General features: G+C 43.0%; 1 protein-coding gene across 1 annotated transcript in view; it reads left to right on the top strand.

Moving 5' to 3' along the window:
• Window positions 1-24683, top strand: part of KIFAP3 (kinesin associated protein 3) — a 132705-nt gene that overhangs the window by 86132 nt on the left and 21890 nt on the right. The window contains exon 19 of the mRNA XM_084851060.1: window positions 8237-8336. Within this exon, the coding sequence (XP_084707186.1) occupies window positions 8237-8336 (100 nt within the window). The remainder of the gene's footprint in view (window positions 1-8236; window positions 8337-24683) is intronic.

The following is a 24683-nucleotide window of genomic DNA, read 5'->3' as shown; positions in this document are numbered from 1 at the left end:
TTATTGGAAGAATGGGCAGAACATACTCATGATAGTGCCACCAGCTCCAATATTCTTAGTGACTGCCAGCTCCCACAGAAAATAAGGGAAATGCTTCAGCAGAAACAGTTTTTTTTAAGGACCAAGAACAACAGACAAAATTTAACAGTGGCTACACAGACTGTTCTTCAGTAAAAACAGGAAAAAGCAAACACAGGTAGAAAACATGTAGAGGCCATACTGATTTTTCCACAAGACATGGATGATACTTCTGTATGCAATCTAGATTAAATTGCTTTACACCAATTTATCTAAAGCAAATATTAAGCTAACTGGCCTGTTATTTCCTTGCTCTCCCCCCCCCCCCAACCCCTTATTAAAAATCATTGTTCCAAGTCTCTGGTATGGTGGTTGTTTATTAGGGACAACTTAAATGTTTTTATTAGAAGATCAGGAATTTTGCATTTGAGATATTTAAGAACTCTTGGGTGGATGTCCTCCAGACCTAATGGAACCTCATATCTTGTCACCTCTGTTTGATTCAGTTCTTCAACGCCCTCCCTGAAAATGTCAGTTCAGGCGCAGGTATCTCTCCTCCTTTAATGGCAGAAAGCGAAGAGGATCTAAAGAGCCTCTTGTTGAGGGTGAAAGAGGAGAGTGCAAAAGCTGGTTTGAAACTCAACATTAAAAATACTAAGATCATGGCATCTGGCCCCATCATTTCCTGGCATATGGAAGGGGAAGAAATGGAAGCAGTGACGGATTTTATTTTCTTGGGCTCCAAGATCACCGCAGACGGTGACTGTAGCCATGAAATTAAAAGACGCTTGCTCCTTGGGAGGAAAGCTATGGCAAACCTAGACAGCATAGTAAGAAGCAGAGACATCACCTTGCCGACAAAGGTCCGTATAATCAAAGCTATGGTTTTCCCAGTAGTAATGTATGGCTGTGAGAGCTGGACTATAAGGAAGGCTGAGCGCCGAAGAATTGATGCTTTCGAACTGTGGTGCTGGAGAAGACTCTTACGAGTCCCCTGGACTGCAAGGAGGTCCAATCAGTCAATCCTAAAGGAAATCAACCCTGAGTGCTCATTGGAAGGACAGATACTGAAGCTGAAGCTCCAATATTTTGGCCACCTAATGTGAAGAGAAAACTCTGTGGAAAAGACCCTGATTCTGGGAAAGACTGAAGGCAAAAGGAGAAGGGGACAGCAGAGGATGAGATGGCTAGATAGCATCACTGATGCAATGAATATGGACTTGAGCATGCTGCGGGAGAGAGCGCAGGACAGGAAGGCCTGGTGTGCTATGGTCCATGGGGTCACGAAGAGTCGGACACGACTGAACAACAACAACAATCTCTCCTCCTTCTTCCACAGTGAAGAGAGACATAAGGAATTTATTCAGTTTCTCTACAGTCTCCTCTGTCCTCCTTTAGGAGGACACCTAATTATACCTTTCACTCCCTTGTCATTTAATGGTCCAGCTCTTAATGGTCCTGACCAATTTTCTGCTTCATCGTTTTTCCTGCTCCTGATGTATATTAAGAAATTATATGTCTTCAATGATTTTAGTAATATGCACCTCAAATTATATTTCCATTTGCCTTATTGTCAACTTATATTTGTTTTGCCAGAATTTCTGCTCCTTTTTGTTCTCCTTTGGGGAGAACTCCCATTTTTCTGAAGGAAGCTTTTTTAACCACACTAATATCCTCTAGGACTTGACTGTGCATTTCCTGACCTTTGTTATACATTCTAGCTGAGCTTTTATTATTGTGGTTGTGAATGACCTCCAAGCATGTTATAAAGATTTGACACACTCGACTCCCTCCCTTCTCTCACTTAAGAAGGGAGGGAGTGTTGCCTGTTATCCTGCTGCCCACAGGGCTTGGGCAGTTGCTTCTCTCCTCCCTATCCTCCAACCTTATTCCTTGCCTTGTGGGGGGAAAGGAAGAAGAGATGAGTTGCCTAACTGCTCCTCCAGCAACTTGGTGAGCAGTGGTTTCCCCACCTCTGTCTCCTCCTATCTGGAGAGTCATGTAGGGGAAGAGGGGCTATTTAGGCTGCCCAGTGATGCATTTTCAAGCCACCACATGGACACAGCCCCTTCTCCTGGTCCAGGCAGGGAAGGAACTCAGTTGACTCAGTGATCACACCGCTGTAGCACCCTGTCTCTTCTCCTCTGGACCAGTTTTGCCTGGGCCCCTGAGGGCAAGAGAAGCGCACACAGGCCCTAAGACAAGACACCTTTTTCCTGTGATTAGTGATTGGAGATAACAGTGGGGTTTCCTCCCCTGGGTTGAGGGCAGGACCTCAAATGGAACCTCCACAGGCAATCCTCAGTGGTCACATTCAGCCCATGGGCCCTGCCCGAAAGGGTACTGTAATGCTAGCCTCAGTTCAGACCTCCTAATTCAACTCCAAAAAGGGTCGTGCTTGTCCACATTGCCCTGTTCCCAACCCAGTCAAAGGCAAATTGGGTCTGACCCCAACCATGCTGTCTGATATCATTCTTACTGATCCCTGTCTTCATCCTTGGTTGGGTTATATGCACCTCCATCCTCCCCTCCCCCTCCACAGGGAAAAAGGCGAATGGGAGGTTGTGGAACAGGAGGAGGCTTTTCCTGGCTATTTTCCAAAGCAGTACAGACTTTACAACCTTTGAATGATGAAGGTGAGAGATAAGGAGCCCTCTGGTGTCAGCACTGTTTTCCCTCAGACGGCTCCCAGACCTCTGGTAGCCCTTTCCAGAATCCTCCAAGACAGTCCTGGATGTGGAATATTTGAGCTCCACTGATTGTAAGATGCATCATCTGGTCAACAACTTATATTCTTTGCCAAAGATAAGTATGGATCACCACAAGCATCAGTGGATGCTCCAGTTGCAGCTTGGTGGGAATAATCTCCACATTTTCGAGAATGAGCCAGTCTTTACTTCAGGAAAGTACTGTCAAGAAGCCTGAGCTTGCCAAGGCTGACATTTGAACTTTTCAGATAGTGTCTGGAAGAGCAGCCTCCCTTTGGGGCCATCCTTCCAGTCACGTCCCATCCCAGAGCCCCTCATAACACAGAGCAGTCTGGCAGGAAGGGAATTATCCCTTCCTTGTGCCACTTCTCACCTTCCTCCGACGCTGGTTGCCCTTTTACTTGAGCACACCCTGCTGCGTACATGAACCGGTGCTCATTGGTCAGAGAGGTTGCAGCTGTCAGTCAAGATCACCCTGATTATACAGCATAAAACATGGCATAATGCCCATTTTGAGTTGTCCCTTTTTGACCCACATGAGACACTTTGTTGATGGGAACTGGGGTCCAGGTGCAATTCTGGTGCTCTCCTCAATTACTCAGCATAGTTAGAAGATAGGCCAGCATTTTGATATTTACATTTTGTTTTCTTATTTTATTGTGCATACTCACTGCTTTCCTTTACTATCCTGTTTTTATCTTTACTTTAATACAATTTACTTAATTGGACTATTGGATTGGAGTGGATTCCTATTTACACTTTCAAAGACCAGTTTGTTCCCCCAGTATTGCCTAGACCATTTGGGTCACGCTTTACAGAGTAAGATGCCAGGAGGGAGAGGAGGAAAGATTGAGTAACCACTTGGCCGGTGGAGACCGGGAGCACAACTGGCTATCTTCCTACTTCCACTTAAACAGCTTCAGAGCTGGAGGTTGGGTTGACTAGAAGCAGTGGTGGCAGAGAACAAGGGGCAGAGGTGAGTATCCAGGGGGCTACCCTGAAGGGCTGGTGCTGGATTGGTTGCCATCATGAAAACTACATCTTCTGTCTTGCTGAGAAGGCAGGGTCTGCAGCAGGAAATGACACAAAGACGGGGGCGGGGGGACTTTCCCCCAGCTCCCAGGCAGGCTGCATCCACTTTGTGACCTATTGGGTTGTGTAGCAAACCAGAAGTGGGCAAGCAGGAGCCAGCTCCCTCGCTTGCTCCCACTCACTCCCAAACAAGCCATGGTTAACAGAGTTGTTTAATCATGCAAACAGGGTCAGTATGTTGCACAGATGGTCAAAATGCCTTTTTGATTTTAAATGGTGTAATGATAGTATTTTTTAAATGCCAATCTGATTTCTTTGCAGTTGTCAGTAAGCCTGAACAGTGAGAAAATACACACACAATATAACACTTAAAGGACTATGATTCATTATAGCGACTGAAGTCTTTTTACTGTTCTCTGAAGGGGGGGGGGGGGTTCTTCCAGAAAAAAATCTAAAATATGAAGCCTCACTTTAAAAAAAAAAACACTATATTTGCTGAAAATTCATTACTCTTTTCTCTCCACCCCCCTTCCTGGATACAGCAGTGTAACAAATCTACACTGAAATTCTCAATTCCTCCTGTTGCCAGGGCCAGTCTGGATATTAAGACTGGAAATGTGAAAGCCAATCTACAGCTTTCACAGTGCTGCTCTGCTAGGGCTTCCAAGTTAGGTCACTTCTTCTTCCTATGAAGGAAAAACAGTCTCTATTTAACATAGGGATAACGTCACAGTGGCTGTATGTCATATAAAGGAGAGGCTGATTAGGGTTAACACTATACAGTGCAGTGAGTGCTAATGTTTACTGCTGTGTGTAGTCGAAGTGAAGAGGGAAAGAGCACCGTGAATAACGGTGAAAAGGGAGACAGGCTCCAGTGCTCTAGAAAACAAAATTTATTGCACTCAACATGTTTTGGAATGCTTTCTTCCTCAGGAGCTATTAAGAGCCATTTGATCTCTTGTTCTGAAATGCACAAATGTTCTTTCCTCTGGATACTTGCAAATGCTTTTGTTGCTCAATAGCATTCGCAAGTATCCAGAGGAAAACACACTTGTATATTTCAGAACAAGAGATCAAATGTTCTAAATAGCTCCTGAGGAAGGAAGCATTCCGAAACGCATTGAGCACAATACATTTTGTTTTCTCAAACTCTGAAGACTGTCTCCCCCTTTTTCACTGATCCTTGTAGCCCTCATCCTCTTCATAAGAATGGGGTGAGTTAATATAGTTTGGGGGCGGAGTGTAGAGGAGAAGGCAGTTACAGGTAAATGAAGTAGGGGAGGGTGATTGGTTCTAAAATAGTATTTACAAGGTTGTTTTTAATAGGCAGATGCGTTATTCAAAAGGTCACTTTCTAAACAACCTTGGACGTCCTTGAGGCAGGCTACAAATAAACACTTAACCCAGAAGATTACTCTATTTGAATGATGTGCAAAGACAAGAATGTTCATAGTGAGATTTTATTATCATGGCTTTTCTCCTTCTCTACTTATGTAAACACATGCTCACAATTAGAAATGGGCTCTTAAGAACCAATACTATTACAAATACTCTTATGGCTAACATTTTTCCCCATTTACAAGCTGTTATATTGTATTCAATCATTTTCTTTTCAACTTTTAACATCCGTGAGTCTCTGTAGCACATTATCAAATACCACTTAGCAATCTGGATGTATTAACTCTGTTGCATTTTATCATCGCATGTCATTGTTTTATCTGCAAAGCCCATCCTAGAAATTTGTAAGGCAGGGAAAGATTGTTTGAATGTTTCAGTTGTGTTTCTTCTCTAAAGAACCTTCAGAGCTGGCAGTGTTATAGTTTTAAAACACTGTAGGAGTTACCCTGTGATTTCACAGGTCTTAAGCATCACTGAACTTTTCCTGTGCGAGCAAGAACAGCCATCCCAGACCTTGCTCCAGCAGGACTGTCCCTGCCCTCCCACAGGGCCATTACCACCAACTGCTTTGTGGGAAGGATCCCAGAAGAGAGAGGCAGGCAGGTAAAGGTCATCTAAGTTGCTGCTCTGGCTAACCTGTCTCTTCCCCCCGCCACTTTTCTCTACAGCGCTTTCTACCATCAACTGCCCTGCCAGACAGATCCTTCTGAGTTTTTGTTGTTCTTAAATATTGTATATGTTGGGTTTTATTAATATATTGTTGTCTGTCTTATAAACCATCTTGGAAGGATTTTTATCCTGATAGGATAAATAACTGTAATAAATAAGAAATACACACTGCCGAAGTGAATAGTAAGTATGAAGGTGGTGCCGGCGCAAGAGGTTTGGATTCTGGGACCACGGGCTATACTTCCTGGAAGATGGGCTGTTGGCAAGGGACGGGTTGCACCTCACAAAGACTAGGAAGAATGTGTTTGGCCACAGCATGAAGAACTTCATCAGGAGGGCTTTAAACTGAATCCTACAGGGAAGGCAGCTGTAAAGTTGGGGTAACAATGGATGAAGGCTCATGCACCGCAACGGAGAGAATAGCTCTAATAGCGCCCAATAATAGTCTTCACAAATATGTAGGAAGAAAGCCAGACTGTGAAGCACATAGTCTTCGATGTCTGTATGCTAATGCCCAGAGTATGGGAAACAAACAGAACAAACTTGAACTCTTAATTGTCAGGAGCGCCCTAGTGGACTCTTTCAGTACACTGCAATAGCCAACTCAGGACACAGACAAAAGGATTATTTTCAAGGCTTTAATCCTTTTACAACTTAATGACTCTTTCATATGCGAATCACCAGCGACTAAGCAATGAACAGCAGAGTAGCCTATGCTCCGGGTAGGCAGCTGGTCCCCATTTGAAGGAGAATCACTTGAAGACCCTGAACTTATGGGCTAGGGAGAGATCCTCCCTCTTTCCCTTGGGTCCATGGGACACGGCCATTGCTTGCACGCCAAACAGGCGCTACGCCTCCTTTCCGTGCCCTCCATCGCTCGTCATTGGGGCATAGGGGAAGAAATGGACATAGGAATGTTGGCTTGCTCCATTTAATTATGTATAAATGGTTGTAACTTAAAACAATAATCAGACAAACGTGTCTATATTTCTTTATTCATATCCTTTTCTGCTCTCATCACTGCACATTTTGCAGTTGTGTGCTTGACTAGGAGAAGATTCCTTGAACAAAATCCTTGATTTTGTTTGAACGTGCTTTATTTGATTCTGCTGTCCTGTTCTCGCAGATGCTGAAACAACTCATACTTGTACTTCCTAGGTAATCTGTGGCACTTTTTACTTCCATTTGAATGGTGTATTTGTTAGGGTAATTCCAAAAACTTGGCCAAATATGGATATACCTAGGTAAATCTAGAAGCACCTAGATTTAGCACCTAGGCCCGTGGAGGTTCCTCATCTACCCACGGAGACTCCTTGGTTTCCCCCAAGAAGCCCTGCCCCCTGGAGGAATCCCTGCTGTTATTTCCAATCTCATTTCGGAGATAACAGTGGGGATTCCGTTGCATGCCATTCCTCCTGCCAGTTGGATGCAGGTGTGAGTTGGCCGGAACTGAGAAGAGCAGCTGTGTGGCGGGGGGGGGGGGGGCTGCATGTAGGGACTCAGCCAGGGACTCAGCCAGTCACTTTTCCCAGCACTGGCTGAGTGGCTTTGCATGGCACCTGAAGCACCAGGAATTCTGCCAGCTCTGGGAAGGGCAGCCACTCCTCCCAGCACCAGCAAAGTCCCCTTCTCCGTGCTGAGAGAAGCATGGAACTCTGTGCCTCTCTCAGCACAGAGAATGGCAAGGGGGGAGGGGGGATGACTACTCCTTAGTACCCCAGTAATGGAACTGTAACTTTGCCCATTGTTGAGCTGTGGTTTGAGCACCTGTGTGTTCCTACAGAGGCTTCCAATGTCTGTAAGAGACATTGCCTTGTAGGAGCCCCTGCTATCGTAAGTCTGTACTATGCGTAGTATAGTTGCATGTTCAGATGACTTTTGTTTGTTGTTTCTCATCAAGATCAGTACTGTGAATGTTCAGTTCCTCCCCCCCCGCCCCATTTTCCTACTTTGCACAATATAGTAAGATTTACTATTTCACTGTTGACATTTGTGGTTGCTTATGTTGATAACTGCATAGGTTTGCAAAATTTACATAAGGAGGTAAATCTAGTAGATCCAAATTTCCCTTTAGACAAAAAGGGAGTAGGGAAAGGTAATAATGCTAACTGTCAGGTTTGTGGGACTTCTGTTTAAACACATATTTATAGGATGGTAAATGAAAGTGAGAATTCACTTATCTTCAGCTGCCAATATGCTTTTTCAGCACACTACATCAAACTGGTGCAGCTAATAGCAGATCCATGTGGAAATGCGGACTGGACAGGTCATACACTCATAAGAAAATGCATTTGCTCGTTGCAGCAAAATATAAGGCAGGCAAGCCCCTTGTTTCAGAGCAATGGCATCTTCAAGCAAACAAACTGTTCCAGAAAAACCATTCTCAGCCTCTACCCTTTCTGTTTTTATAGATGGACTGATAACACATGATGGAGCAGTGAGTCCTGATTTCTTCAGTGATTACCACCTTCAGAATGGAGACCTTGTGGGTCAGCATCCTTTCTCTAGCAGGTAAATTACTTCTAGAAAGCGCTTAACTTATATTCATTGGAAGATCACAAATCATCAAAATTTTAGTCCTTGATTTCTACATTTCCAAGCACATGTTTCAGGGTTCAGTCCTGTAGTTTAGTTCAGCCAGCTGAGCAACCATAGGATTTGGCGGAAGCCCCACTATGCCAATGGAACTTGAGATATGTTCCTGGCACAAAAGATAGGCAGGCGACAACCAGATACGCTAGTGGAATGGCCAAAATGGGATGGAGTTGTGGGTGTCACAGGGAAGAAGCATGCTGATGCCATATCCTTTACCCCATCAGTCCATGGCCACACCCCCATCAATGATACAGCTTTATGCTAGCCCCAGACCTGGCACAAGAAATTTCCCTCCCATTGATTGGGCCTGCCCATCAGGCAATTTACAGGTGGAAACTGATCGTGTTGGTTGCCAAAGGGAAGAGTGGGCCAAAAGGGCTAGTACTATTGTGGGTTCAAGCCCTGGCATATTCCTCCCTTTTGCCCCTAAAATGATTGGTTTTTGTCAGGATGCAGAAGGTATGTGGGTGAGTACACATAAGGCAGCAGCCATTCTGCTGGCATGGCAGCATTGGCCTAGTTCACTCATAACGCTAACCCTTGGTTTATTTAACCCATGGTTTGTTTCCCTACCCAAGGTTTGTCTGGCAGATGATCAAACAAACCGTGCTTTGTTTTTCAGTCCCTTAGTTGTTTCCTTCCTCCTTCGCCTGCTCCCTCCCTGTATCTCAAATTCCTTTGCAGTTCTATAGTACTGGCATTTAAAGCAGCTGGGGTTTTTTTAACATCTCTTGCCTGCCGCCTCTGTAGCTGCCAAAACAACCCGTGAACAGCCCACAGTCCTGGATCCGCACATAATGATAATCTAGGGTTTAAACAACCCAGACTTTGCAGCCCAACAACAAACCATGAGTTCTCTTTCCAGGTTGTTTATGGCTAACAAACCATGGTTTGTTAGCATAACTGGGTTCACACATCACGACAACCCAGAATTCGACAACCTAGAACTCGACAAACCATACCATGGATTAGCGTTAGGTGCGAACAAGTTCAGTGTATCTCTCTCCATGGCATAATTAGAGTATAGGATTGATGCATCAGTTAAGCTACTTTTAAGAAGTATAGAGAACAAATGTGCAAAGTGAAACCCAATTTATGAAAGTCACTCACCAGATTTCATAATTTTATCACCTGCCACTAGAGTATTTGTTTTCTTTTAACAGATTTTTATATCCAAATATTTCTGCTTACTGCCCGGGGCAATAAAAATTGAACAGAAAACTAAACCACACACTTCTTTCAGCATTGCAACTGTTACTCAAGCACTCATCTTCAAGCATCATTGTTTGGAAATGGGGTTTTGATTAGTTAGCTGAGTTGGTTTCAATATTTTAAATGATATGTTAAAAATGTGTTTCATAGCTGCCATTTTTCCTGCTTTTAATTAAATATTTCCATTTAATGGTGCTGATGCCATGGGCTTCAGAAAGCCCATTGGAAAGGTGAGATATGTTTCTCCATTGCCCTAGTTCTAAATTAATATTTAGCTGAAACACAGGTGAGAGGGGGCATGCTTTGCAAACATTTTCTCCTTCTGAAAATCTCCCCCATTCTTCAGTGGTTTTTCGCATCCTTTTGAAAGAGGCTCTGAAGCTGTTCACAAGGAAGCAGGTGTCAGAGAGAAGAGGGAATATGTCCCTATTTCTGAGGCAGCTGGCTGATGGTCTGTTCTCTGATCCAGTTACACACAGTTGACTAGGTAGGGCAAAATATAAATCTCATCTGAAGCACATCCTCATGTATATTCTACCTTATCCAGCCATGTGCATCTACAAGCTGGATCAAGGCATAAGGCTTGTCGCACACCAGTGGCATTCAGGGAAACCATCAGTGTGCAATATGGACGTTCCATGTTGCCCAGAAGCCTGTGCAATGGCAGCACATCATGGAGTGAGTTTACTGTCAGTGGCATTGATACATAATCAAAACTGGTTGGCTATGTGCTGCCATGATGTATGATCCCTGATTGGCTGTGGCCTTTAAATCAAGAATGAGGAACGTGTGGTCCTCTGGATGTTGTTGGACTGCAATTCCCATAATCCCTCACTATTAGGTATGCTGGAGTTGCAATCCATCAACATCTCGCAGGCCACATGTTCCCCACTCCTGCCTTAAATGATACAGAAGCGAACGTATATTGGGATTCTGAATAGACCTGAAAAAAATACAAAACTCCACTAAAGTAGGGGGTGAAGTTTTCTATGGGTTTTTCACCACTCAAAAGCCCACTTTTCATGTTGAAAATCTAATAATATAACAATTCAGTGCTTTGGTTGACCATTGTGTTTTAGTTCTCTTCGATTTATCTTGGCAATCTGTTCTATTCTGGTCATGTGACAGCTTTTCAGGGGAGACCAATGGAGGGAGCAATCCTATGGCCATTAGTCAGTGGCTAGACAGCTATAGGATACGTCGGTTTCTGGGAACCGATGTTCCCCTCCTCCCGCGCTGCCTACAAAGCAGTGCGGAATGGCCCTGAGCTCCACGCTCATGAGAGCAGCGTAAACGGCGTAAGCAGCGTAAACAGGGTGTTCCTGGGGGCAGGGCAGGCAGAAATGCCGGTATGACACATTCTATATGTTGTCCAGCTGCTGCTGCCCCCACTCCAACTTCCCACAGCTAGACAGCTGAAATCAGCTGGCTATCCGCGAATGCAGGGCAGGAGAAGTGTGGAGGAGATGATCCCCTCCGTACTTCTCCAGCCCTGCATTGGATAGGCTATCCATTGGACAGGTTTTCCTGGAATACTTGACCCCTCTAGCATTGCTTTGAAGTAGTGGTATAGAACTGTTAAAGGTTTACATAAAATATGAAAGCACTAAGGGCTGGGCTATTTCATTTGCCTTATTTCAGATAACTAAATTGCCTACCAAAGAATATTACTTGTTTGAGCACAGATGTTTGCAAAACAGCTTATGGAGTCTGAAAGTTTGGTTCACAGATACTTCTGTATTTTTAGTTATGGCCCGTTGAGATGAGAGGTTTCAGCTTGCAATAATCCATCTTGATCAGCTGAGTTCCTCTGGGCTGTATATTCTTATGAAAGATGATGATGGCTGCAGTTTGGCTTGTTTTTGGAGATCTTGTCAGTTTGCCAGCAGAGGCTGTTTTCTTCAGGTGTGGAAGACAGGGTGTCTTAATGCTGATGTTACTGTTGCTTGCAGGGCCTTGAATTGCAAACTTAAACAAAAGATAGATTTATAAGGCATTTTGAAAACTGAACTTTTGGCTACAGTTGGTAACATAGAATTATGTACTTAGAGATGGTTACATTAGTGCTGAATTAAAATGGGGCTGGGGCTTTCTATGAAACCTTTTGTAGTCTGCAAAAAATGCCCCCGTGTTTTGTCAAAGGTCCAGGATGCATGAGTATGTGCAAAATGTTTATCTGTTTTAAAGTGGCAGCTGCTATTTAGGAGATGATCTGCATTTGATATACAGTTTGAGCCTTCCCCTCTCTTGTTTGCCAAGAGGAAGAGCAATCATACTGTGCATTGTTTTGATAGAAGTTTCAGCCCCTTTCCTCCATGACAGTCTTTGCACCACAAATCGCACCCCATGTAAACTTAGTGCGGTACTAGTTTATATAACTAAGTGTCAGATACCTGAACATGTAAATCAATTAGGAGTAGATGGTTTTGTACACTGTCTGTATTTCAGAGGGTTGAACACAATGTGAACTGTCTTCATTGCAGACAAGAGGTGATCACGGTACCAGAATATTGGGTGCCATCTGTCCACAGAAAGTCCACGAAAGTGTCATGCATTTCTTTATGGAGTGAGTGTGTGTGTTAATTGCCCAAACTGTTAGAATATCCCAAATGTCCTATGCAGAGCTGCATTAGAAGTAATCATCTAGATTGTTAGAAATGTTTACTATGGCCTTTAGGCATTTTATACATAATTATTCATGAGGGACGTGTGCATCTTCTCACCATTTGCATCTTTGAAAACCTAATGTTCTGCTCATAGGAAGGCTGCCAGGTATACAAATTAGTGATGTGAGAACTGACCTCCAAAACCATTGACTTCTAAAAGCCATCCGGGGTTTATGAGCATTTCTGTCAAATACTTAGAAAAACTTTGAAGGCTTTTGCAGGCATTCAATGGCAATTGCAGGTGGTTCTTGCAAGTCCCTCCCCTCTTCCCCACTCAACCCCTCAAAAAAAACTATGGGATTCATATTGCAGTTTTTACTATAGAATTGACAGAAAATGATATTTTTGCACATCCTTAAAAGCACATTTCAAGTTCAGGATAGGCAGGCCTGTCCAGTGAGCCCTCCTGATGCCAATTACCTCTTCCAAGGCTTGGACCAGCACACAAACGTTTAAAAAGGGACTTGTCAGTTGTTTCACAGTCACAGCTATCATGTTCCAATAACTATACTGCAATATTACTAATGTACGGTAATACTGTATGAGTACTAAATTATAGGACATTAGTGGCAGTTCAGGCAAATAAACCATGGTAATGTTTAGAATTGGGGTAGTAGACAAAGGCACTTCAGCAAATCCTATGTATGATCTTTCAGTATTTTCCTTCTTTCTAGGAATACATATTAACATGGTCATCCATGGAGCTGTCCATTAGGCAAAGGCTACCTAATTGAAAACACATTCTGCTGCAAATATTCTGTTCCAGATAGCAAAAGAGGGGGAGAGAATGATTTGTCCGATAGAATAGACAGCAGTATTTGGGTAGTGAATCCCAGTTTTCAGACATGTGTCATTACAGTTTTGAACTTCTTGGCACCAGGAGCAGGATTTAATGTAAAATGCATTAGTGTTCTGAGGCGTGAACAACAGAATTGTTATTCTCCTGAGTTCCAAAATTCAACTCACCTCCCCAGATCTGAATTGGTATTGAAAGGTAAAATCCAATTAGCCTTGATAGAAAGCCTAATTAAAAATAATCAGAGAATGTCAGGGTTCTTTTATTAATACATTTCATCCATACTGTAAGATAATTCTAGGACATGTAGTGCTTCACTGTTTAAAATCTTATAACAGTATGTTATTATGTTTTACTATGTTTGAGGCTCCTCCTTTTCAGTAAATCACTTCTAGCTTTTCAGCAGTTGTTACTGTTACTCCCCCCTCACACACACCATTTTGTTTTGTTACGTAGATTCCATAAAATAAATTTACCCAGCGGTCTATAATTTTGGGATGGCCTTGCAGTCCAGGAGAAGCCAAAAGTTGTAGTAACCACCCCCTCACCCCATCTCCCTGCCAACTTGAGTACTGCTATGTGAAGGCACCCCAGGTACCTTTGCAGAGCAGTGCCTGGATTTGTCAAGAACAAGTCCTGCCAGACGAATCTGATCTCATTTTTTGATCAAGTAACCTCCCTTGTGGACCGTGGGAATGCTGTGGACATAATATACCTCGACTTCAGCAAAGCTTTCAACAAAGTGCCCCATGATATCCTGATGAGCAAACTAGCTCAAAGTAGGCTAGATGAAACAACGATCCGGTGGATCCACAGTTGGCTACAGAATCGTACTCAAAGAGTGCTTATCAATGGGACCTTCTCAAACTGGGGAGAGGTAACAAGCGGGGTACCGCAGGGCTCAGTCCTGGGCCCAGTGCTCTTCAGTATTTTTATTAATGACTTGGAGGAGGAGGTGCAGGGAATGCTGATCAGATTTGCAGACGACACAACATTGGGTGGGATAGCTAATACTTTGGAAGACAGAAACAAAATTCAAAGTGATCTTGATAGATTGGAGCACTGGGCAGAAAACAACAGAATGACATTTAATAGGGATAAATGCCAAATTCTGCACCTAGGAAAAAGAAATCAAAGGCACAGTTACAAGATGGGGGATACGTGGCTCAACGACACGACAAGCGAGAAGGATCTTGGAATTGTTGTTGATCACAAGCTGAATATGAGCCAACAATGTGATATGGCTGCAAAAAAGGCAAATGCTCTTTTGGGCTGCATTAATAGCATAGCTTCCAAATCCCGGGAAGTACTGGTTCCCCTCTACTCAGCACTGGTTAGGCCTCATCTGGAGTACTATGTCCAGTTCTGGGCACCACACTTTAAGAAGGATGCAGACAAACTGGGGAGGGTTCAGAGGAGGGCAAGAAAGATGATCAGGGGACTGGAAACAAAGCCCTATGAAGAGAAACTGAAAGAACTGGGCATGTTTAGCCTTGAGAAGAGAAGACTGAGGGGAGATAGGATAGCACTCTTCAAGCACTTTAAAGGTTGTCACAGAGAGGAAGGCCAGGATCTCTTCTCCATCATCCCAGAGTGCAGGACACGGAATAATGGGCTCAAGTTACAGGAAGCCAGATTCCGGCTGAACATCAGGAAAAAGTTCCTGACTGTTAGAGCAATACGACAATGGAACCAATTACCTAGGGAGGTGGTGGGCTCTCCCACACTGGAGGCATTCAAGATGAGGCTGGACAGCCCTCTGTCAGGGATGCTCTGACTTGGATTCCTGAATTGAGCAGGGGGTTGGACTCGATGGCCTTGTAGGCCCCTTCCAACCCTACTGTTCTATGATTTTATCAAGCCCTCCTCTGGCCTTTCTTTTTGGTATGGCTATGGGAGGAGCATGCCACCATTGTATTAACTCCTAATACAACAGATAATTGTAATTTTAAAATATAACATTAATGATCAAACTTGCTATTTTATGCAATTTCCTCAAAGCTTTGCTTCACATCTAGGGGGAAAATGCAAATCAATATCAAGTTGCATTTTCCATTGAACTAATATTTAAAATGGAAAGTTACATTAATGTCTTGTTCCTTAGTTATAATGCTTTCTAGAAGTCCATATTTCCAGTTTGGATTCTCTTCTGTTCTCCAAAGCTGTGTATATATTGTGGCAATGGGCAGGGGAAGAGCTGAACTTTCCTTCAGGTTATTTTTAAGAACATAAGAAGAGCTGTGTCCTATCAAAGACCTATCTAATCCAGTATTCTGTTTGCACAGTGACCAACTAGATGCCTATCAGAAGTCCACAATACGATATTAATACAATTGCACCCTCCTGCTCATGTTCCCCAACAACTGATATTCAAAGGCATACTGCCTCTGCTACTGAAGTTAGTATATAGCCATTATGACTAGTAGCCATTGGAGGTGTTTCCTCTTTTGAAGTCAAATGTGACTGTGTTGAGACTTTCTTGGCAATTTTCCACTTATATGTAAACTGAATTTGATTATCTTGATAGATGTGTGGCCAATTCAATAGCACTCACATCATGTTACACTAGATCCTGGGCACTATTTAGGATTAAATCCAGGGTCACCTCCCACTGGCCATTTTTGTTCTAAGGCACAGTTGTTTAGACTATCAAGAAATTTGACCTCTTTCTGATGACCGGAACAGCATTTATCCAGTCTGTGTGAGAGTAATTGAAGTCACCCATTATTACAGTACAGTCTCCTTTGGATATCTCCCTGATGTTGTTCTGAATCTCAAGATCACCCTGAGCATTTTGGTCAGGGGCTCAATACCATGTCTTCAGTACTAAATTATATTTTTGGTCTGATATTGTCACCCACAGTGATTCTGTAGAAGATTCAGACCCCTTGTAAGGTTTCAAATGTGTTTATTGCTATGCCCTCCAGAGCTGACCCTATCCCACTGGTTTTCTCCATTCTTCCAGGTTTCCGTTATGCCTACTACATCTATGTTCTCCCTTAAAGCCAAACACTCCAGCTCTCCCATCTTGGCTTGAAGTTAGCATAGAAACACCTTTACCCGGCATCCCTCTCCAGTTGTCTCTGGCATGGCTCTTTGGCCTCTTACCCTGGCTATCATCTTTCACTGTATGCTTGTGTCCAATTTCTACCCCAGGACAGGAAACATTTTTACCTTCATCCTCGATTCAGTTGAACTGGAAGCTCCCCAGCTTCTGCCAGCTTTCCCACAGGGTTCAGTTTAAAAACTGCTTTGCTACTTTATGGTGTTTGTTTGTTTGTTTACTTAAAACATTTCTATCCCGCCCTATATCATTAAGATCTCAGGGCAGCATACAGATAAAATCAGTTTTAACAGTATAAAACAATAATTTAAACACCAAAAACATATTAAACTAGCTAAAAACAGTTAAAATCTAAAACAATAAAACAGTTAAAACAATGTGCTAGGGAATGCATTTAGCCCGCAAAAGCTTTGGTAAAAAGCCATGTTTTTACTTGGAGCCGAAACAAGACCGGTGTCTGCGCCAATCGGGCCTCCAAGGGGAAGGCATTCCACAACCAGGGTGCCACAGCAGAGAAGGCCCTCTCCCACGTCCCATCATAGTGTATGTCTCGTACTGGTGGGACGCAGAGGAAGGCCCCTCCAATAGATCTCAGTTCTTGGGCAGGCATATATAGGGAGAGGCGCTCCCTCAAAATCGAGGTCCCAAGCTGCTTAGGGCTTTAAATGTCATCACCGTAGGACAGTGGTTCTGGGGGACTTCAACATCCACGCCGAGGCTATCCCGACAAGGCCTGCTTGGGACTTCATGGCAACCATGACAACCATGGGGCTAGACATACCCTGGACCTGGTTTTTGCTCTTGGATGGATGAGGGATGATCTGGTTGGCGAGGGGGGGTTCAACAACCCCATTGTAGTTGTCAGATCGAAACTTTCCTTTTCAAACTCTCCTTGTGAAGTTTGAATTGGCAGTAGCAGATCCTCCCTGCAGGGGTGGGGGAACAATTAAGATGGTCCGCCCCTGGAGACTTATGGAATCCGGTGGATTCCTGAATGCTCTGGGGGAGAACCTAGGATTCTCCAACACCACCTCCGAGACCATCTCGGCAAGCTCAGGCAGACTGCTGGGCAGCAGGGTGGGCGGTACACCAGCAGCATACCTGTTCTGTCTCTTTGGCCCAACACAAGGTACAGACCCTCAAAACTGGTGCTAGGATGGATGGGTTTCCTCGTGAGGGAGATGGAATCCTTATGGATGACAGCAACTCCTTCCCCCGCCCCCAACCCTCCAATCTAGGTTGGTGCTGCACTGAGTACCCTGGTGGACAAAGCTGAGACAGATCTACCCCGCCCAGCTCATCCACCCAGGTCTCAGTAATGCAGACCAGGTCAGCCCCTTCATTCACAATCTAATCATGGGTAATAATTGTTTTATTATGGACTGACCTGGCATTCAAAAGTAGCACCAACAGATCAGAGGGTGGGCTGATAGGGCAACCTAGATTTTGAGGTATGGGGGAAGGACCGAAAGATGGGACAGATTTCAAATATCTCTCCTGCCTTTCCCTTACCTGACATGTCAGCGTTAAGTACTAGCAATCTGATTTCATTCTGATTCAAGTGCACCTCATCCCTTTTGTACAGGCCTGGCTTGTCCCAAAATGTTTCCCAGCATCTAACAAATCTAAATCCTAGATGGCCCATTATTAAAGGACACACAATAGTATGTCCTTTGTTAAGGATCATTAAAAAAAAAAATCTCCACCATGTAAAACAGTAATCAGGAGGGTGGTTCATTCTAACCTTCATAAAATCAGAATGGTTTCATCTTTCTGAAATGTACAGGAGCCAGAAGATAGTGTTAGATTTACCTGCCCTAAACATTTCAGGAAAATTGATGAAAGTTTGAGGGAGAAAGAGTCGTTTAAAGACAAAGAATGAAAAAAAAAAAACCCTCTGTCAATAGTGACATTCAGAAACAGATTGGTGACCATTCTCAGTCAAGTTATCTGAAAAAATAAATGTGGCCTCACATAAACCATTAATGGCTTTCTATTTCTCTTGTGCTGGAATCAGTGGGAAACTGCTTTTTAATTTTTTTAAAAAAATCTGCTTTTATTTTATTTCATTTTTTTAACAGAAGATTTTTAATAAGCAATGAGAGTCAGTGGGACTCACCATAAGCCCACACAGATGCAGAAGCCTCCCTGGCACCTCTCAGCTGTTGATTGAGAACATTGAGGGGGGAAACCAGCAGCCTTCGTAGGCATTGTTTTTCGTTGTGGTGGCCATTTTGTTTTCCCCTTCATGCCTTGTTTTCTGGTGTTGGGGGCGGGGGGAATTGAAATGGCTGCAGCCATAAAAAATGGCTGCCTTGTTCACCAGGGATATCTGCTGGGAAAATTGCCTGCTGAAAAGTTTTGTGAGTATGTACTGAGCAACCAAAGGACAGAAAAGCAGACTGGGGTATTTTAAAGTAGGTAAATGCTTTAAAGAATGCTGGTATTGATCTTTTATTGTATGTGTGTCTGCTTCTTCCCACCTGCATAGCTCTATGTATTGAAAGTGATTTTACTTCTGGTTTGAATTTATTTTCACTCTCTCCTTATTTATTTATTTATTTATTTATTCATTCATTTCTATACCACCCAATAGCCGAAGCTCCCTGGGTGGCTCACAAAAATTAAATCCAGCAAGCACACAGTAAAACAATATAAAATATTAAAATATTAAAACCACAATATAACAATACAACCGGAATAAAACCAGCGTAGAACCTAGCAGCAATGCAGAGATTTAAAATACAGATTTAAAACAGCAGAACTAAAAGTCTAGAAAGCTTCAATGCTAAAATGCCTGGGAAAATAAAAAGGTCTTCACCTGGCGCCGGAAGGAATACAATGTGGGTGCCAGGCAAACCTTGCTAGGGAGCTCATTCCACAGCCAGGGTGCCACAGCAGAAAAGGCCCTCCTCCTAGTAGCCACCCACCTCACTTCCTTTGCCAGGGGCTAATGGAGGAGGGCTGCTGAGGATGATCTTAAGATTCGGGCAGGCATATATGGGAGGAGGGGATCCTTCAGATAACCTGGCCCCAAGCCGATTAGGACTTTGAATGTTAATACCAGCACTTTGAATCGGGCCCAGAAATGGACTGACAGCCAGTGCAGCTGGAAAAGTACTGGCGTAATATGAGCTCATTGGCCAGTCCCTGTTAACAATCTTGCTGCCCTAGTTTGGACCAGCTGAAGTTTCCGGACCGTTTTTAAAGGCAGCTCCACATATAACGCATTGCAGTAATCCAGACGAGAGATTATCAGAGCATGGATAACTGTAGCTAGGCTATCTCTGTCCAGATAAGAGCGTAGTTGGTATACCAGCCTAAGCTGATAAAAAGTGTTCCATGCCACTGAGTTTACCTGTGCCTCAAGTGACAAGTTCTGGGTCCAAGAGTACCCCAGAACTACGAAACTGATCCTTTAGGGGGAGTGCAACCCCCTCCAGAACAGGTTGAATATCACCTAGCCAGGCAGACAAACCACCCACTAACAGTACCTCCTTTCCCCAAAAAACTTCTTTAAATAAATTCTCTTTTAGCTTTGCAGAAATGTGTTACTAAATGTGAACCACGGGGTTTAAAAGCCTCATGCTGCAATTTGGGGATGGGGACCACAGATTAACAGTACACTCTGAAGCACGTCTACTTAGAATTTTGATTTCACTTTCAGTTAAGTGGGTATAGGACTGCAGCCTTAATCACTAGAAAGAAACATGTTGGTTTAGGGGAAAATAGAAGGGGAAGGGGAGGACACATTCATTTTTCTCTTGGAAAGGTTCAAAGCCACGGTGGCTTCTTTTCCCCTGTAATCGTCAGAACACTCTTGAGTGTGTGTGTATACACCTATACCCATAATATGCAGCATAATGCAGATGTCCAAACAGCCTTGTATCTGAGTGTAAAGTACTTCTGGTTATTGGTGGGGGGGAGAAGTTGCTGATGTTGCTTACCTACGGCATGAATTGCAGCATTTTGAATCCCTCTCTAGATAGTTTTTTGACCTTTTAGAAATGGGGCAAGGGAGCATGAGAAGTTGCAGTGGCAAGAGGGGGTTAGAAATGCCCCCGTCGGTTTATGGAACTCTGTGCATGGCCCTGTAGTCCCACCCGAAGTAAATTATGTAGAATAAAATAAATATGCATATACTTTCTTGGCATAATTCTCACCACTTTATAAACAAGTTTTTTAAGCATCTGGAAGTTATTTGGTTTCCAATACAATACATTTGAAATGCCATAAAATTACTACAGCTATTTTTATTTCACACCAACAAATTCTTTAATATTCTTAGATGGTGAACCATGGGGAAGCAGGCTTTTGCATGTTTTAACAGTTTTGGTATGCATTTAAATGTGGATGTTGCCAGTACACCCTGCATTACTGTCTGGCTGCTCAACCACATTCTGGAGTTTCTAGTCATGCATATAACTACACACAACTAGATTTAGATCCAGGTGATAGTGCATAGAATACAGTGATGAAACTATTAATTTTGTGTAACTTATACTGTACTTATATTGTGTATCATACACTTCTGTTCTGAGGAAATTCAGTGATTTCTGAGGACTCTTGAAATCTAGTGAAATGAAATGATATTCAACTTTTAGCATTTGGACATAATGCATTTGCTTCCCCTTTCCAGGAAGAGCTGAATTAGATTTTATTAGCAAATTGGGCCTATAACTCAGTAGTTACGTTTTATTAGTAGATCACACATCAGCATTAGCAAACTGTAAATCTGACTTCAATGAACAAGAAAAGGTCTCTAGAGAGGCTTTGAAAAACTGGAGTTTCCAGAGGAAAAATGTTTTAATCTGTTAAAAAGTATGACCTTAACAGGCAAACTTGATTCCCTCTTTTTCCAATGTTCAGGCTATGCGGGCCATTGCTTATATAGCCAGAACAGCACCACCAGTATACAAGAGGCAGGTAGCAGGTTTGGGGGAACATTTTTCAGAATTAGGGGGGGAAGCCTGAGGGGGGCAGAAAAGCTCCCCAAACAGCCCAGTGAAGACTGAGCACAGTCAATGGGCACAGAATGCTGACTGGCTGTTTTGGAGTGGGGATGGAATGGAGTGGCAGGAATCCTGAATAGCAACACTCCACACTGCCAACTTTTTGGCTGCAGGTCCCACTTGTATATATTAATAACAGACTCAGTTTTCTAAGTGCCACTCCTTAAATAGCCAAATAGTGCCATCCACAAACAAGAGGGAGATATCAGCAACCCACTCCCCAAACTAGAGCTGAGGCAAAATTTCTCAAACATTGTTCTGAGAGGTTTTAAGATATTTCTTTTTCTCACCACTTTGCAGCATTTTCTCCCTATTTTTTGAGTGGCAGCAGCCATTTTTCCCCACAACACCCCAGAATGATTCTACGTCTGGGGCATTCTGGAGGATGCAAAATGGTAGACAAGCTGCCAACACAATTTGATACTGCCACTGCTATTCATAGAATAGTTGGGTTGGAAGGGGCCTATGAGACCATCGAGTCCAACCCCCTGCTCAATGTATCCTTGATAGATGGCTGTCCAGCCTCGTCTTGAAGGCCTCCAGTGTGGGAAAGTCCACCACCTCCTTGGGTAATTGGTTCCATTGTCGCATTGCTCTTAACAGTCAGGAACTTTTTCCTGTTCAGGCAGAATCTGGCTTCCTGTAACTTGAGCCCATTATTCCGTGTCCTGCATTCTGGGATGATGGAGAAGAGATCCTGGACTTCCTCTCTGTGACAACCTTTCAAGTACTTGAAGAGCGCTATCCTATCTCCCCTCAGTCTTCTATTCTCAAGGCTAAACATGTCCAGTTCTTTCAGTCTCTCTTCATAGGGCTTTATTTCCAATACCCTGATCATCTTTGTTGTCCTCCTCTGAACCCTCTCCAGCTTGCCTGCTGGTGTGCCCCACACTGAGAAAGTATTGGAGGATTTCTTTTCCCCTGGAGAGATTTGGTGCAATTATGTCCTTGATTTCTCTGCCCCCAGATAGGGTGGAGAATTCTGAAAAGCCATTTGTGCACAGCTTTACAGACATGAGCATGCTTAGTGAGCATGGAATGCTGACTGTCTGTTAGGAGAGGAAAAAAGGGAAAACTGAGGGTTGGGGGTTGGAATGGTATATCCTGGAAGGAGGCATGGTTGATTGCCCGGAATACTGAACAGGAGCACTCCACACTGCAACATTTTGTTGCAGATCCCACTTGAAAATTCACCAAATCTGTATGCCGAGAGGACAAAGGCTTGGTGCGAGGGACATGGAAGCTGTTTTCTCCCTCTCTGATTCCCATGCCAGTTCTTTATGGCCTAAGAAGGTGGAAAGGGGGTTGGCAGGCACTGATCGTCCTTTGGTTCCTTCCCAATTCTCCCTTCAAGTCAGGATTGTGTGGCAGGCAGCTCCTCCTTGGCCTCTTGCCTCACCTATTTTTTTTCAATGGATCTCAAGCTACACCCACTTCCTGTTTCCCTGGTTATGAATATTTATTTAGTTTCCTTTCCCTGCTCAGGAAGGAGCTGTAGCTTCTTGGAGAAGCATCCAGGCATCTCTACCACTTTTGTAACAAAACTGTCACCTGTCCATGCTAGTGGCTTTGCACAAGTCCATCCCATGCTCAGTTACTCCTGACTGTGCTATTATTTTCTATAAGAATTGAATTAGATTTTTTTTAGCAAATTGGGCCTACAGTCCAGTAGTTACATTAGTTTCCTGCACATCACCATTAGCAAATCTAAAAAGTTGCCTTTTGTATTTCTTATGCCACAAAACGTATAACTCTTCACATTTTCTCAAGGATCTCACTTGATCTTCTTTACCCAACATCTGTAATACAAAATGCCTTATTTGAGAATACCTTTAAACCAAGGGAATGTTTCTTTGGAGACTATGTATATTGACCTGGAGAATGTACAAAATGTTGTCAAGATATCCACATTCTCCAAGGCTTGTTGGAGAGTGTGGATATTGACCAGGAAATGTGCACAATTCCACAGATTAAATGCACATTTTCCATGAGGTGTGGTGAATGTGTACAGTGGCTAGTTGATATGCGCATTAACCTTTCAGATAACATTATACACACACACACACACACCCCTTCTTTGATCTTTGCTCAGATATAAACAATATGGATTTAGTCTTCTTTTCATATACAAACAAACATACATACATACATACATATTCACTCATATATATTTGAGATTTCACTAGGCTATTTATAGTTAAAAACTCTGATTTATCATTGCGGGTTTTATATTTTGAGGTTGGGCTACCTATAAATTGGTTTCCAGAGGTAAGTTGGAGAATCCATAGGATGTTCCATAAATACCATGACATAATCTACATAGAAAGATAGTTTTCACCATCATGTTCTAATCTCTTTAATTGCCTCTGAAAGCAATAATTAATTCTAATATTAGAGCAAAACATGCCTCATAACTAGGCTGACCATATTTCCTTGAGACAAAAATGGGATATTGGGATGACAAAAACGGGATGGGGTTATGTAATATTCCGCTGTAATAAAAAAATAGCTAACAGCCTGTTGAACCAAAATATGAGTCTGAAAAGTCCGAATCAAACTGAAAGTAGGGCAGAAAGAATCTCTATAGGAGGAATGACGGTAGAAATAACAGTAAGACTCACCCTCCTGGCTCCCACGCTCTGAATGGGGCTTAGCAACCACCTCTTGAATTCCCCTCCACTGCAGACAAGCAAAGGGCGGCGTCTGATCGTCGCTAGCTCAAGAAGCCTGGCCCTGGCTGGACAAAGGGAATGGAACTTCCTCTTTCGTCACACTAGTAGTTGTACTGCACGCATTGATTAGCATACAGCCTTATGATAAACGTGTTCAGTTTTTTTAGAAAAAATAAAAAACGGGACAAAATTGACATTTATATTAAAACGACGGGACGGTCGGGAAATATGGAAAAAACGGTACTGTCCTGTTTAAAACGGTATGTATGGTCAGCCTACTCATAACACTAGACAATACAGTGGGCTGGAGTAATCTCTGATATGTTTCTTGGCTGTAGGTGTTAAATAAATAAAATGTATCCAAGTTCTAAATTTCTTACCGATCTGAAATCTCTCCAAAACTTTAAATAAATAAGCTCATTCCATGTGATCAAAGGACTTTGTTAAAATTAAACTTAAAAGTAACATTGGAACCTTTATTGATCTTAGCATTATTTGTGTTAATTCCCCATCTAATTTTGCTAACTAATTTTCACTATTTTCACCTGTTTGATCACCACCAATGCATTCACCTATAATATTAAGTGTATTAGCCAAAAGTTTAGAATCAGATTTAATAGGCAAGATTTTGTCATCAGTCGCATAGCATATGAAATCCTCGACATCTGTTTGTGTACATTGTCATGTTTTGTCCCTCTATCCCTTTTAATGCAGCAGTTACTTAACTGAGATGGGTAAAACCTGCCCATCTTGACCAGGAGCAAACTCAGGCTTTTTTACACAACTTGCCAAAGCTTAGAAAAAGCCAGCTTGAGGGGAGCTTTTCTTACAGTTACCAGCC

Source organism: Heloderma suspectum, chromosome 4 (assembly GCF_057233095.1).
Source record: "Heloderma suspectum isolate Gila_16-S chromosome 4, 16-S_ref, whole genome shotgun sequence".
In the NCBI taxonomy this organism is placed as follows: domain Eukaryota; kingdom Metazoa; phylum Chordata; class Lepidosauria; order Squamata; family Helodermatidae; genus Heloderma; species Heloderma suspectum.
This window is presented reverse-complemented; position numbering and strand designations above follow the sequence as displayed.